This window comes from Scyliorhinus canicula, chromosome 8 (assembly GCF_902713615.1).
Source record: "Scyliorhinus canicula chromosome 8, sScyCan1.1, whole genome shotgun sequence".
In the NCBI taxonomy this organism is placed as follows: domain Eukaryota; kingdom Metazoa; phylum Chordata; class Chondrichthyes; order Carcharhiniformes; family Scyliorhinidae; genus Scyliorhinus; species Scyliorhinus canicula.
Genome location: NC_052153.1, coordinates 154,926,839 through 154,940,550, shown reverse-complemented (window position 1 = coordinate 154,940,550; position 13,712 = coordinate 154,926,839). Strand labels below are relative to the sequence as shown.

At 42.2% G+C, this 13,712-nt stretch overlaps 1 protein-coding gene across 7 annotated transcripts in view; it reads right to left on the bottom strand.

Moving 5' to 3' along the window:
• polk (polymerase (DNA directed) kappa) overlaps positions 1–13,712 on the bottom strand; it is a 157,808-nt gene that overhangs the window by 7,744 nt on the left and 136,352 nt on the right. For all 7 annotated transcript variants that reach the window (XM_038805504.1, XM_038805505.1, XM_038805501.1 and 4 more), the window contains 4 exons: positions 12,276–12,308; positions 9,823–9,919; positions 9,439–9,610; positions 4,814–5,965 (listed from right to left, as the gene is read on the bottom strand). In XM_038805504.1, the coding sequence (XP_038661432.1) occupies positions 4,814–5,965; positions 9,439–9,610; positions 9,823–9,919; positions 12,276–12,308 (1,454 nt within the window). The remainder of the gene's footprint in view (positions 1–4,813; positions 5,966–9,438; positions 9,611–9,822; positions 9,920–12,275; positions 12,309–13,712) is intronic.

Genomic DNA, 13,712 nt, shown 5'->3' with positions numbered 1-13,712 from the left:
TCCCCCTTCTGGAAAAAAATTATTTACCTGGTTTGAGAAGTTAATTATCAAAAACTTACCAGCAAATTAGAGATCCCATAATTATTACAACATGCACATATAAACACATTCACAAAACCATCAAACCCAAATCAGTTGCAATGTCTAACAATCTAAGGCTCAAGGACAAGCAAAGGACACCTAAATACATATTCTTTTAACTTTTTATAAATTTCGGCTCTAATTTCCCTCAGTTCTGATACATGTGCGTGAGGCGTCACATTTTTATTATTTTTTTTCTTGGGTTTAGTGGTTAATAAATTTGCTCCAAGTCAAAGATGGTTGCTCATTGCAGAAATAGTTAAATACATTTGGATTCAGAAAAAGCATACCCGTCTGAAAAATAAACTTAAATCTTTGTTGTGATGAAGTGAATAGGTTGAATAGAGGGGAGTCAGTTCACTTCTTCTCGCTGGTCATAAACATCATATAACATCTTTAAGCTATGAAATATTCCAATAATAAAAGCATATAGTACTGGAAGAAATCAGTAGCTCTGACAGCATCTGAGACGAGAGAAATGAGTTAATGTATCAAATCCAATATGACTTGTTTGGAACTAGAGGGGTAGAAATGTAATTTTCTTTGCTGGTAAAGGGGGTGGGGCAGGTGGAACAAAAGGCAAGGTCAGGGATAGGTTCTAGGGTGGGAGAGGTTAAAAACCGAAGATGGCGGATGGCACAGTGGCGCAGTGGTTAGCGCTGCTGCCTCGCGACCGGGGACCGGCGTTCGCTCCCAGCCCTGGATCACTGTCCGTGTGGAGTTTGCACATTCTCCTCGTGTCTGCGTGGGTCTCACCCCCACAGCCCAAAAATTTGCAGGGTAGATGGATTGGCTACACTCATTTTCCCTTAATTGGAAAAATTAAAAAGAAGCAAGGGTGCCATGCAACGAATGGCAGTGAGAGTGGCAATGGCAATAATAAAGAAACAAAGCATTGGTCCAGGGTAGGTATTAATAGCAGAACAAAGGTCAGTAAAAACATGGGAATAAGACACAGACTAGCACTTGCAAAATACATTCAAAATGGAGCACAGTGTTCATGGTCTTAAGTGTTGAACTCAATATCTAATCCAAAAGGATGTAAAAATGCTTAATCAGAAGATGAGGTGCTGCCCCTCCAGTTTAAGTTGGCTTTCATTGGAGCATTGCAGCAGGCCAAGGACAGAAATGTGAGCATGAGAGCAATATAGTGAATTGAAACGCAATCAAACAGAACAGAGCAGAGTTGTCCCATAAAGTGGTCACCCAGCCTGCGTTTGGTCTTCCCAATATAGATGAGAGCACATCATTGCAGCAAATATAGTGGACTAAATTGAAAGAAGTATCTCACTTCTTTACCTGGAAAGAGTGTTTGGAGTCTTGGACAGTGAGAAGGAAGGAGGTAAAGGGGTAGGAGTTACACCGTCAGTGATTGCATGGGAGGGTAACGTGGGAAGGTTTTGGGAGTGATGGAGGAGTGGAGCAGTGTGTCACAGAGGGAACAGTTCATTCAGAATGCTGACTGGGCAGGAAGCAGAAGATATATTTGATGGTGTCATCATGCTGTAGGTTGCAGAAATGGCAGAGGATGATTCTTTGAATATAGAGGCTAGTGTGTTGGAAAGAACAGAGAAGGTAACCCTATCGTGGTTCTGGGATAGAGGGGAAGGGCTGAGGGCAAAAATGCAAGAAATGGGGTAGACACGGTTGAGGGCCCCGTCAATCACAGTGGAGTTTGGAACTCCTTGTCCATGACAGTATCGGTCGAAGTGACCACTGCACAGTCATTGTGGACCATCAGCAGCAACAAAACTTTACTCAACTGCAATCTGGAACCATGGCACAGCATATCCCCCACTCAGCACCTTCCAAATCCACGACCACTACCGTTGAGAAGGACAAGAGCAGCAAATACCTGGGAACCCACCACCTGGAGGTTCCCCTCCAAGTCACTCACCACCCTGACTTGGAAATATATCACCGTTCCTTAACTGTTGCTGGGGCAAAATCCTGGAACTCCCTCCCTAATAGCACAGTGGGTGTACCTATATTTCAAAGACTGCGGCAGTTCAAGAAAGTAACTCGCCACCACCTTCTGAAGGACAACTAGGGATGGCTTCGGCAGCAACACCCACATCCCGTACATTAATATATATTTTTTATAAAACCCAGTGATGTTAGGGAGGGAGTTCCAGGGTTTTGACCAGTAATAGTGAAGGAACACCTCTAGCATGTGGCTTGGAGGTGAAATTGCAGGTGGTGGTATTCCCGTGCAACTACTGCCCTTGCCCTTCATTGGTGGTACAGAACACAGGTTTGAAAGGTTCTATCGAAGGATCCTTCATGAGTTACTACAGTGCATTGTACACACTGCTGCAGTCTATCTGGTGTAGGTACAATTCAGTTTCTAGTCAATGGTAACCCCCAGGATGTTGATAACAGGGGATTCAGCAATTGTAATGCTGATGAATGCCAAGAAGAGGTGATTAGATTCTTTCTTGTTGGAGATGACCACTGCGGGCACTGGTGTGGTATGAATGTTACATACCACTTATCAGCCTAGGCCGTAATGTTGTCCAGATCTTGCTGCATATGGACAGACGGTCTCAATATCTGAGGAGTCGTGAAAGTTCTGAACATTGTGCCATCATCAGCGAACATCCCCATTTCTGACTTTACGATGGAGAGAAGGTTGTTGATGAAGCAGCTAAAGATGATTGGGCCTAGGACTCAATTCTGAGGAACTCTTGCAGCAATATCCTGGGATTCAAACAACCATTTTCCTTTCTGCCAGATATGACTGCAGCCAGTGGAGAGTTTTCCCCGATTCCCATTGACTTCAAATTTTACAGGGCTTTTTGATGCCACATTTGGTCAAATGCTGCCTTAATGTCAAGGGCAATCATTCTCACCTCACCTCTTTTGTCTATGTTTGGACCAAGGCTGCAATGAGATCAGACTCCAAGTGTTATCAGTGAGCAGATTAGTGATGTGTTAAGTGTCGCTTGACAGCACTGTCAATGGTGTAATTTTGCTGATGATGGGATGATAGTTGACCAATTTAAATTTGTCCTGCTTTCTGTGGATAAGACACACGTGAACAATTTTCCACATTGCCATATATATTCCGGTGTTGTCTCTGTACTGGAATAGCTTGACTAGGGATGCAGCTTGTTCTGGAACACAAATCTTTTGTACTATTGCTGGAATGCAATTAGGGCCCATAGCCTTGGCAGCATCTAGTGCTTTCAACCATTGCTTGATTGCATATGGTGTGAACCAAACCGGATGTGGCAGGACTGCAGACCTTAAATCCGATCCATTGCCTTGGTGGGATTTGAACCTATGTCCTTAGAGCATTAGCCTGAACCTCTAGATTACAAGTTCAGTAACATTACCAATATGCTGCTGCCTCCACCAATATTTATGAATGAAGTGATCTGGAGAACAGTCTGATTAGTAAGTTTGCGGATGACACAAAGATTTCCAGAGTTGCTGATAGTGCCGAGGATTGTCAAAGGATATAACAGGATATAGATAGATGGGAGACTTAGGCACAGGAATGGCAGATGGAGTTTAATCCAGACAAATACTAGGTGATGCATTTTAGAGGATCAAATCTAGGTTTGAATCATACTGTAAATGGCACAACCCTTAGGAACATTAACATGCAGAGGGATCCGGGGTGTGCAGGTCCACGGTTCCATAAAAGTGGCAACACAGGTGGTCAAGGTAATTAAGAAGGCATATGGCATGCTGGCCTTCATCAGCTGGGACACTGTGTACAAGAGTTGGGGAATCATGTTGCAGCTACATAAAACCTTGGTTCGCCCGCATTTGGAATTTCTGTGCAGTTCTGGTCACCAATTGTCAGAAGGACGTGGACGCTTTGGAGAGAGTGCAAAGAAGGATCACCGGGATGTTTCCTGGTCACGAGGGTGTTGGCTATGAGGAAAGGATGAACAAACTAGGATTATTTTCACTGGAAAGACAGAGGCTGAGGGGAAACCAGATCGAGGTCTACAAAATTATGAGAGGCACGGACAGAGTGGATAGTTAGAGGCTTTTTCCAAGGGTGGAAGTGTCAATTACAAGGGGGCACAGGTTCAAAGTGAGAGGAGGATGTTTAAGGGGGATTTGCAGGGTAAACCTTTCACACAAAGTGGTGGGATCCTGGAACGTGCTGCCAGAGGATGTGGTGGAAGCAGGCACATTAGCAACATTTAAGAGGCATCTGGAAGGATACATGAAGAGGAAGGAAATAGAGGGATACGGACCGAGTAAGGGCAGAAGGTTTTGGTTTTAGTTAGGGCATCATGATCGACACAGGCTTGGAGGGTGAAGGGCCTGTTCCTGTGCTGTACTTTCCTTTGTTCTTCGTTCTCTTTGTTCTTTGATACAGTTTTAATAACTAAGCGTAAAAACATGCCACCTGATGTGGAAGAGTCATACTATAGAAATACAATAGCTTCAATCTCTAATCTGAGCTGAGCTCATTCATTAACAGGGTGAAGGGAATTATAATTGTCCTCCTGAGTGCTTCTCAGGTTCGGAGAGGAAAGAACAGTCAGGGCATACAATCCAGGCTGCTATCGAGTGCCCTCTCCTGGAACATAAACAAATATGTTGGTGGCTGTGTTCCACATGCCCTTAGTGGCCCACTTTGATTATTGGATGCCACCAGACTCATTCATAAATTGGTGACTTCAGAAGAAGAGTGAGCACATTTCTAAAAGTACCCCAGATTAACAAGCAATAGTAAAATTGGGTTCGCGGAAACAGGATTACTCACCTATTCCATTTAAAAAGCATTCAGACATAGCTGGCTGCGCTGGTCTTTCAGTCAGCTCCTGTATAACGCCTTGATTTAGACAGATGTCAACATGCCTGTTGAACAATGACAGATCAGTTGTTCCTTGTTTAATGTTGCAAATTGGACAAACCAGGCCAGCCGGTTCTTCTGAATAAGAGGGGTGCCTTTCCTGTGATGATCTTGTAAGTCTCATGGATGGGCCTGACTCTTGCTGCATGTAATGAGTTCGCTGTATCAAAGGGTCAACTTGTGTAAATGGGGGTAGATCTAACATGCCAGCACTCGATTCTTGTTGACCAAATTGCTTCTCCCCCTGTGTTGTATTAGTAGATTTATCAGATAATTTATTGCACAATAAACTGTTGTGGTCTGAAATTTCCTCTATTAATGTATCTTTAACCTTAGTGAGTTCCAAAGTTTTTGCTGCATTGCTAGGAAGTGCCATATGATGTTTAAGCATCTCCTTCATGTGAACCTGGTCACCCGATTGCCCAATACAACATGTCTTGTTTTTTACTGAAGATTCCCAGTCAAAGCTGCTATTGTCAGTATCTCCGGTCATATTTCTGTAAGTTTCTGAAGGTCTCTCCTTATATTTCATTCCTTTCTGTTCATTATTTAACTGATCACTTTTTAGATTTATTGTTTTACTTTCTAAATCATTATCCAAGCCAGATGCTTTCTTTTTGCTTATATAGCTTATTGTTGAAGTATTTGGTTCATCTGTCTCTGAAACTTGAAAAGACCTGGTTACACATGGGCACTCATCAACTTGCTTGTTTACGCCTTGCTTTTTGAAACATATTGAAGAATTACTGGTAGCCTTTAATTCTCGGGTCAGACCACTGCCCTCAGCAACATTGCCTCCTGGGATTGTTACTGCAGATTTGCATCTTTCTTGTTGCTTCTTTGCAAGAACCTGGTTGAAAAAGGACTGCCCATTGTTTTGCTGGCACTTTTTATTGATGAAACCTTCCCTTTTGGATGTTTCTCGAAGCTCTTCTTGATCCTTGACATCTATGTCGTCAGATTCAGAGGCGCTCTCAGACTTTCCAGTATGCAAAAATTTGAGAATGCTTTTCTGGTGAGATCTTTTCTCCTCTTGATGGATAAAGCCAGACACTCGCACACCTGTGCAGGATAAACACAAAGGAGAAGTAATAACTTATTAATTTCACAAAAGTGACAGGTCACTAAATTAAAATGATTACCAGATAATATATCTTTATGGTGTGCATGAAAGGCTCAAAAAGGACTTTATGGCCACTTATAAAGCATATTAGACTGGGTACTGTGTAATGAGAAGGGAATCATTGCCAATCTGGCTGTACGAGACCCCTTGGGGATGAGCGACCATAACATGATACAATTGTTTATCAAGATGGAGAGTGAAGTAGCTGATTCGGAGACTAGGGTGCTGAATCTTAATAAAGGGAACTATGAGGATATGAGGCGTGAGTTGGCCTTGATAGATTGGGGAGAGTTACTTAAAGGGATGACAGTGGATAGACAATGACAAACATTCAAGGAATGCATGGGGACACTACAGCAACTGTTCATTCCTGTCTGACACAAATGCAAAGCGGGTAAGAGGGCCAATCCATGGCTTACAGAGGAAATTAGAAATAGTATCCAATACAAGGAAGAAGCACACAGATTGGCCAAGAAAAATAATAGGTCTGAGGACTTGGAGCAGTTTAGAATTCAGCAAAGAAGGACAAAGGGATTGATTAAGAAGGTGAAAGTACAGTACAAAAGGAAGCTTGCAGGGAGCATAACGACTGACACTTAGCGTTTCCATAGATATGTGAAGAGAAAGAGATGGGTAAAGAGAAATGTAGGCCCCCTACAGACAGAAACAGGAGAATGCATAATCAGGGACAAAGAAATAGCTGAGCAATTAAATACATACTTTGGTTCTGTCTTCACAAATGAGGACACAAATCAGATCCCAGAAATGTCGGAGAATGAAAGGTTTAGTGAGAGGGAAGAACTGAGGAAGATCAACATTAGTAGAGAAATGATGCTGGGAAAATTGATGGGATTGAAGGCGGATAAATCCCAAGGGCCTGAGAATCTGCATCCCAGAGTGCTTAAGGAGTTGGCTCTGGAAATAGTGGATGCATTGGTGGTCATCTTTTGGAATTCTATAGATTCTGGAACTGTCCCTGCAGATTGGAGGGTAGCTCACGTCACTCCGATATTCAAAAAGGGAGGTAGAGAGAAAGCAGGGAATTATAGACCAGTGAGCCTAACATTGGTAGCGGGGAAAATGCTTGAATCCATTATCAAGGACTTTATAGCTGAACATTTAGAAAGCAGTGGCAGGATCAGTCAGAGTCAGCATAGATTTATGAAGGGAAAATCATGCTTGACAAATCTGTTGGAATTCTTTGAAGAGGTAACCAGTACAGTTGACAAGGGGAGCCAGTCTATGTGGTATATTTGGACTTTCAGAAGGCATTTGGCAAAGTCCTGCATAAGAGATTATTATGCAAAATTACAGCGCATAGGATTGGGGGAAATGTATTGAGGTGGATAGAAAACTGGTTGGCAGAGAGGAAACAAAGAGTTGGGATTAATAGGTCCTTTACAAATTGGAAGACAGTAACTAGGGGGGTACCACAAGGATCGGTGCTGGGACCCCAGCTATTCACAATATATATTAATGATTTGGATGAGGGAACAAAATGTAACATCTGAAAGTTTGCAGATGATACCAAATTAGGTGGGAGGGCGAATTGTGACGAGGATGCAGGGATCCTACAGCAGGATATGGACAGGTTGGGCGAGTGGGCAAATCAATGGCAGATGCAGTATAATTTGGATAAGTGTGAGGTTATTCACTTTGGAAACAAAAACAGGAAGGCAGATTACTACCTGAATCGTTGTAAATTGGGAAAGGGGAGTGTGCAGCGGGACCTGGGTGTCCTTGTGCACCATTCGCTGAAGATAAGCATGCAGGTGGTAAAGAAGGCTAATGGTATGTTGGCCTTCATTGCGAGAGGTTTCGAGTATAGAAGCAGGGATGTGTTGCTGCAATTATATAGGGCCTTGGTGAGGCCACACTTGGAGTATTGTGTGCAGTTTTGGTCTCCTTCTCTGTGGAAGGATGTTCTTGCTCTCGAGGGAGTGCAGCGAAGATTTACCAGATTGATTCCAGGGATGGCAAGACTGTCATATGAGGAGAGATTGACTAGGTTGGGATTATTCACGCTGGAGTTCAGACGAATGAGGGGGGATCTCATAGAGACTTATAAAATTCTAACAGGACTAGACAGGGTAGATGCAGGGAAGATGTTACCAATGATGGGTGTGTCCAGAACCAGGGGTCACAGTCTGAGGATTCATTACCACAAGAAGTAGTTGATGCTAAAACTTTGAATATATTCAAGAGGCGGCTGGGTACAGCACTTGGGGAGAATGGGATTAAAGGCTATGGGGAGAAAGCAGGATTAGGCTATTGAGTTGGATGATCAACCATGATCGTGATGAATGGCGGAGCAGGCTCGAAGGGCAAAAAGGCCTCTTCCTGCTTCTATGTTCTATGTATCGGTGTATATAAAATACTGTTTGTAAAAATATCAGCAGATAGTGTGACAGCACAGCATATTGAGTTCACTGTTCATTCAAGAGCTGAGCCAATGTGTCTGGGAACTTCCAGTTAGAGATTGACCATTTCCAAGCAGGGAAATACAACATCATAAATATAAATAAATAGAAGAAAAATAAGGCTGTTGCTACTTTATCAGTGAATCACTTATGACATCAGAATATCTGGGAGAAGGGTGAAATAATTCAATATTTGTCAAATAATGTTTTACAACAAAGCCAAGTTATTGTGACCCACTTTGTTTGTAAAGTCAAGGGGACCCCTATTGTTCCTGCAAAGAAAAATTCAAACCATTTATGTTATTCCTTCCACTCTTCACAAAGTGCGATTCAGACTACATTTTATGCAACTTGTCATGCGTAACTACAACAAAGCAAATATTCTTTCTTTCTCATTAGTTTTTTTATTGGAGAGATATGCAGATTTCCCACTGTGACTTTGGCTGTTTTTGCAACTGGTAAAGGAGAAATGGGTAAATGACAAGCTCTTTTCTCCTGCTGATCATCGTTATTATCTCTTTCCTTTCTTGTTCTGGCTGTGCTTTTTGAATTCTGAAGGGTGTCACCAAAAGTGTTTTTCTGATTTGTGGATACTGGCTAATCTGCTTTTTATTTCCAATATTTTCTGTATCAATTACAGATTATAAGTATTTTCAGTTTGTTCTTTTTACTCGTACCGTGGTCCTTTAACTTCTTAATGCAGCAAAACATTGAGCCTTGTAGAAATCACAGACATTTTTTCTTCCATTTTCTGCCAACGAAAAAGTTCCTGCATATTTTATACCTTCTCATTACAGGGGAATACCTTATGCATGGAATTGTATGGTATCCAATAAAAAAGACTTATTGCTACTTACAGTCTGGTTTTGTCATCTTATGAAAGTGGACAAAAGGTCAGTCTTGTCAAGATTAACGATGAGTATTATAGAGCTAAACAAATATTAACTTATTACGGTGTATCTTTATTTTAAAAAAATCCCACCATACATTACCCATAAGTCTCAATCTCAGTGGCCGGGGATGTACGTTGCTAATCTCAGTCTTTAGTAATTCATGGGCAACAGCAAAAATCTCCTCTTCTTTGGAAACCGGAGTTGGAACTGTGCAGGCCCTTGTTATCACTTCAAAGTTTACATTCTTCAATTTTAAAGTTACCGTCTTTCCCTACAATTTTAAAGGACAAACTCTTTTACAAACAGAACATTGCTGAAAACAGCCCCCCCCCCCCCCCCCCCGCAAAAGTAACACAGACTTTATGTATTATTATCATGAATTATGTTATCGCCCATTTAAACTATTGTGTTAACCAGGTAAAATTTCAAATACGTTTTGGTCAACAGAAAGAGAAAGGAGCGACAAAAAGAAAAAAACTCTACCCGTAGTCCTTCCTTTCGGAGATCTTCTTGAAGGTCATGACAAAGATCGCGGCATAAGCTGTACTGCTCCGCTGCTTTGCTGATTTCACTGAATGTTCTAAAGTTCAAAAGTAAATACTGTATCACATATGGTTTCTAAAGTTAAAGTGAACACTGTGGAGATACCTTTATAAGGGGTTTCCCAAACCTTTTCAGCCTTGGAATTCTTTGGACCTTGCAAGAACACTAAAAGAACTCCTGAGAAAAATTCTTATTATATTGAAGAATTAAACCACAAAAATTGATTATAATTACACAATCGGTGCAAATATAATAAACAAAAGACATTTCCATGTCTTAACTATCTAAATTTATTTTAATTAAAAAATTCTGTTTTTATTCAACAAATACTTCCAAGTCTTACCTTCTTTTATCATTTTAATGCGAGCACCCACTCTCACAGTCACTCACCCACACCCATAGCCAAACTCACCCTCTCAATCACAGCTATCCTCACCCCCACCCACCCTCCTCTCGGATCCCCACGGACCCAACCTTCCGCTCTTCTCAGGCTCCGTGGCCCCAGCTTTGGGTCTACTCGAGGCCCCTGCGTCCCCAACTTCAGTTCTACTTGGCACCCTTGGCTCAAGCTTCAGTTCCTCTCAAATCCCCGCAGCCCCAGTTTCGGCTCCCCTCGAATCCCCACCACCCCAGTTTTATCTCCTCTTGGGCCCCAGCTTCGGTTCCTCTCGAGGCCCCTGTGGCCTCAGCCCCACTTGCCCACCACCCTCCCCCATCCTCCCCAACCTGCCAGACCAACTGTAGAACCCCTGTATGGGTCCCGCTGAAACAACCTAGATTGGGGCCCCTGCCTTTACGTTATGACTCTTAAAATTTTTCTTAAAACACAATTTATACATTTCTGTAGAATGTGTAATACAAAATCTATTGTAGTTCTATACATTAAAGAATTCCATTAATTGCTGATGGAACCACCACTGCTGTAACTGTTACATGTGCAGATTGGTTTCTGCACTAGTCAAACATCATTAATGGTACCCTTTATACTGGGACAGTTTTTCTCCCTTTCAATTCAAATTTTATGTACATTTTCTCAAAATGCAAGTTTATTCTTCATCCTCTACTGCAACAACGACTTCTTAAAGATACTCATCTCTGTCACAAAATTGTTCAAGTTGTTCAGTTCAATACGGAGTCCACCCTGGTTCGTTACCACTCTGTCTCCTCAGTGTTTCCTTGACATTTAACCATCCACCATTGTTCATCACCTGTTCTCCAAATTTCACTGTAATGCCGGGCTACTTAACCAATAGCAAGTCCTGGAAGAACCAGAACTTATTCTAACCAAATATAGGTAAAGTCTAAGCAATTCGAGGCAGCACCTATGAAAATCCCTGTAACCCTGCTCACAATGGGCGGCATGGGAGCACAGTGGTTAGCACTGCTGCTTCACAGCGCCAGGGCCCCGGGTTCAATTCCCAGCTTGGGTCACTGTTTGTGTGGAGTCTGCACATTCTCTCTATGTCTGCATGGGTTTTGTCCGGTTTCCTCCCACAAGTCCCTAAAGATGTGCTGTTAGGTGAATTGGACATTCTGAATTCTTCCTCTGCGAACCCGAGCAGGCGCCGGAATGTGGCGACTAGGGGATTTTCACAATAACTTCATTGCAATGTTAATGTAAGCCTACTTGCGACACTGATAAAGATTATTACTATGTCCGACCCAGCTGTCTAAGAGTGCACTACCTAAACGTCTTGCTGAGTTGCAAATATCAAGTTGTCACCAGTGCCAAGGTCACGTAATTCTATCTTTTCAAACTGTCCACTTTCAACTTTGAACCACACTGCCACTGAAGCTTTTTATTACCTCAGCTTTGAGGCTTTTCTTCCTGGTTTCCCAAGATCCAATCTGTATGTGGCTCACCTCATTTAAAATTCGACCATCCACATCCTAACCTACACTGTCCTGTCCTCCCAATAAGCAGTTCCTCGTCCACCTGCACTGACTCTTCGAACAAATCGCTGAATCCACAATTTTTATCCTCATTTGCAAATTACTAAATAGTCTCACTTCATCCTACTGCCTCAATCTCTTCCAGCCTTATATTCCATCTGCCTTCCTCTCCTCCACCATTAATAATAAAGACTTCACCTTTCTCAGCCCTACTTTAAGATTCTCTCCCTAAACTCTATGCCTTGCTACTTCTCACCCTGCCTTTAAAAACATCCGTAAAATCCATTACCAAAGTTTCATTCATCTTCTCTTTTATTACTGCTCAGCATATGCTTCTTTTCTATGAAGTTCCTTGACCACTAGGTAAACACAATTAGTTGTTACAACCCAGGTTTTCATGTAATCAGGTTTTAGAAAAAATTCTCGGTTGTCCAAAGTCAGGAGACATTATGAGTAACACAATCATGCAAAATAGCTGTGAAGGGCTTTGAAAGTCTCACCTTTCTGTGCTCATACTCTTCCGATCACCATCTCTGTAACAAGGAAAGGCATTAACAATAATATTATTTTGTCTTAAATGGATAAATTAACATTTGGAATTATTTAAAACAATATCGGATTACCTATTCAATTTGGGGTATTTTTACATTGATGTGCATCTCACCTCTTAAGGGTAAATAAAGTAATTTCATTATCCTTTCATGTGTTTACATTAGGTGTTAAGATACTGTTGTAAAACCCTTTTTGTCTGTCGTGTGTTCTCCTGGTTATCCCCGTCCTGCTGACGGTCTTCTGGTTAGCTGCTACAACGTTGTTACATTATCTAGGATTTCTGTTTAAAGTACAGATTTTAGGCAGAGTTGGCACCCCATATAGTGATGGACCAAGCCAAGACATTCCCTTTCGGTTATGTGGCAGAACCGGTGATGATGATTTGATAGAATTGGCAAGCAGCCAAGCTAGAAATGTACAATTTGCAGCCTTTTCCTTTTGGGGCCAGTGGTTGGCGGGGCCAGATAGAAAGTTTCAGAAGGAAGGCAGATCTTGTGAAGAGTGCCATTTTTGTGTGTGCGCTTCGGTGAAGAGATCCAGGCACAAGGCAGCTTTAACTCTTCCTCTCTCCCTCTGCCTGTTGATTTAGAGAGCTTTCTACAACCTACAGTTTCTGATTGGATACATGTTCAGGAGTGATGTGTTAGGCAGGTTGGTTCGATGTGGACTGCACTCGATGCAGTGAAGCTAGAAACAGACCTCTAACACTGGAGAAGATCCAACACGATTTATTCAACGATAGAACTAATATACATATTCAGCTGTGGGTCGACACTATACTGAACTGACTGGAGACCTTGTACTAGCCTGACCAGACTTACTAGCTACCGCATGGTGTTTGCACTGGCTAGCTCGTGGACTCTGACTGTCTCAGTGGCTGGGTCCAGAGAGAGCGGGAAACCTAGTGCCCTCTGGCTTTATAGTGGTAGTGTCCTATCTGGTGATTGGCTGCACTGTGCTGTGTGCTTACTGGTCATCCTGTGTGCCAATCACTGCCTGTCTGCACTTCATTATATACACGAGTGGATATTATGACAAGGAGATCGCTGGCTACAAAGAGCTCCGTCGGCAGAAAAGAACAATCTCATAACTGTTAATCCCTTTTTCAACTTCAACCTTCTAGTTTGTTAACGTTTTTACTTATAAATCTGGTGTCTGCATCTCATTGGAGCAGTTTCGGGCCAAAATCGCAATAAGTTAATAAGAATTATTTGTTAATTCACTTATGTTGCAACCCTGGGTCGAGGGGGGCTGGAACTGACCGCGTGCCCGCCCAGGTTTGAGTTCTACTATCAATGAAATTATAATTTCTTTGAGGACAAGGTGAAAGGTTGATTACTATATATTAGTAACAACAGACGACAGCTTCCTACCCAAGGCAGCTT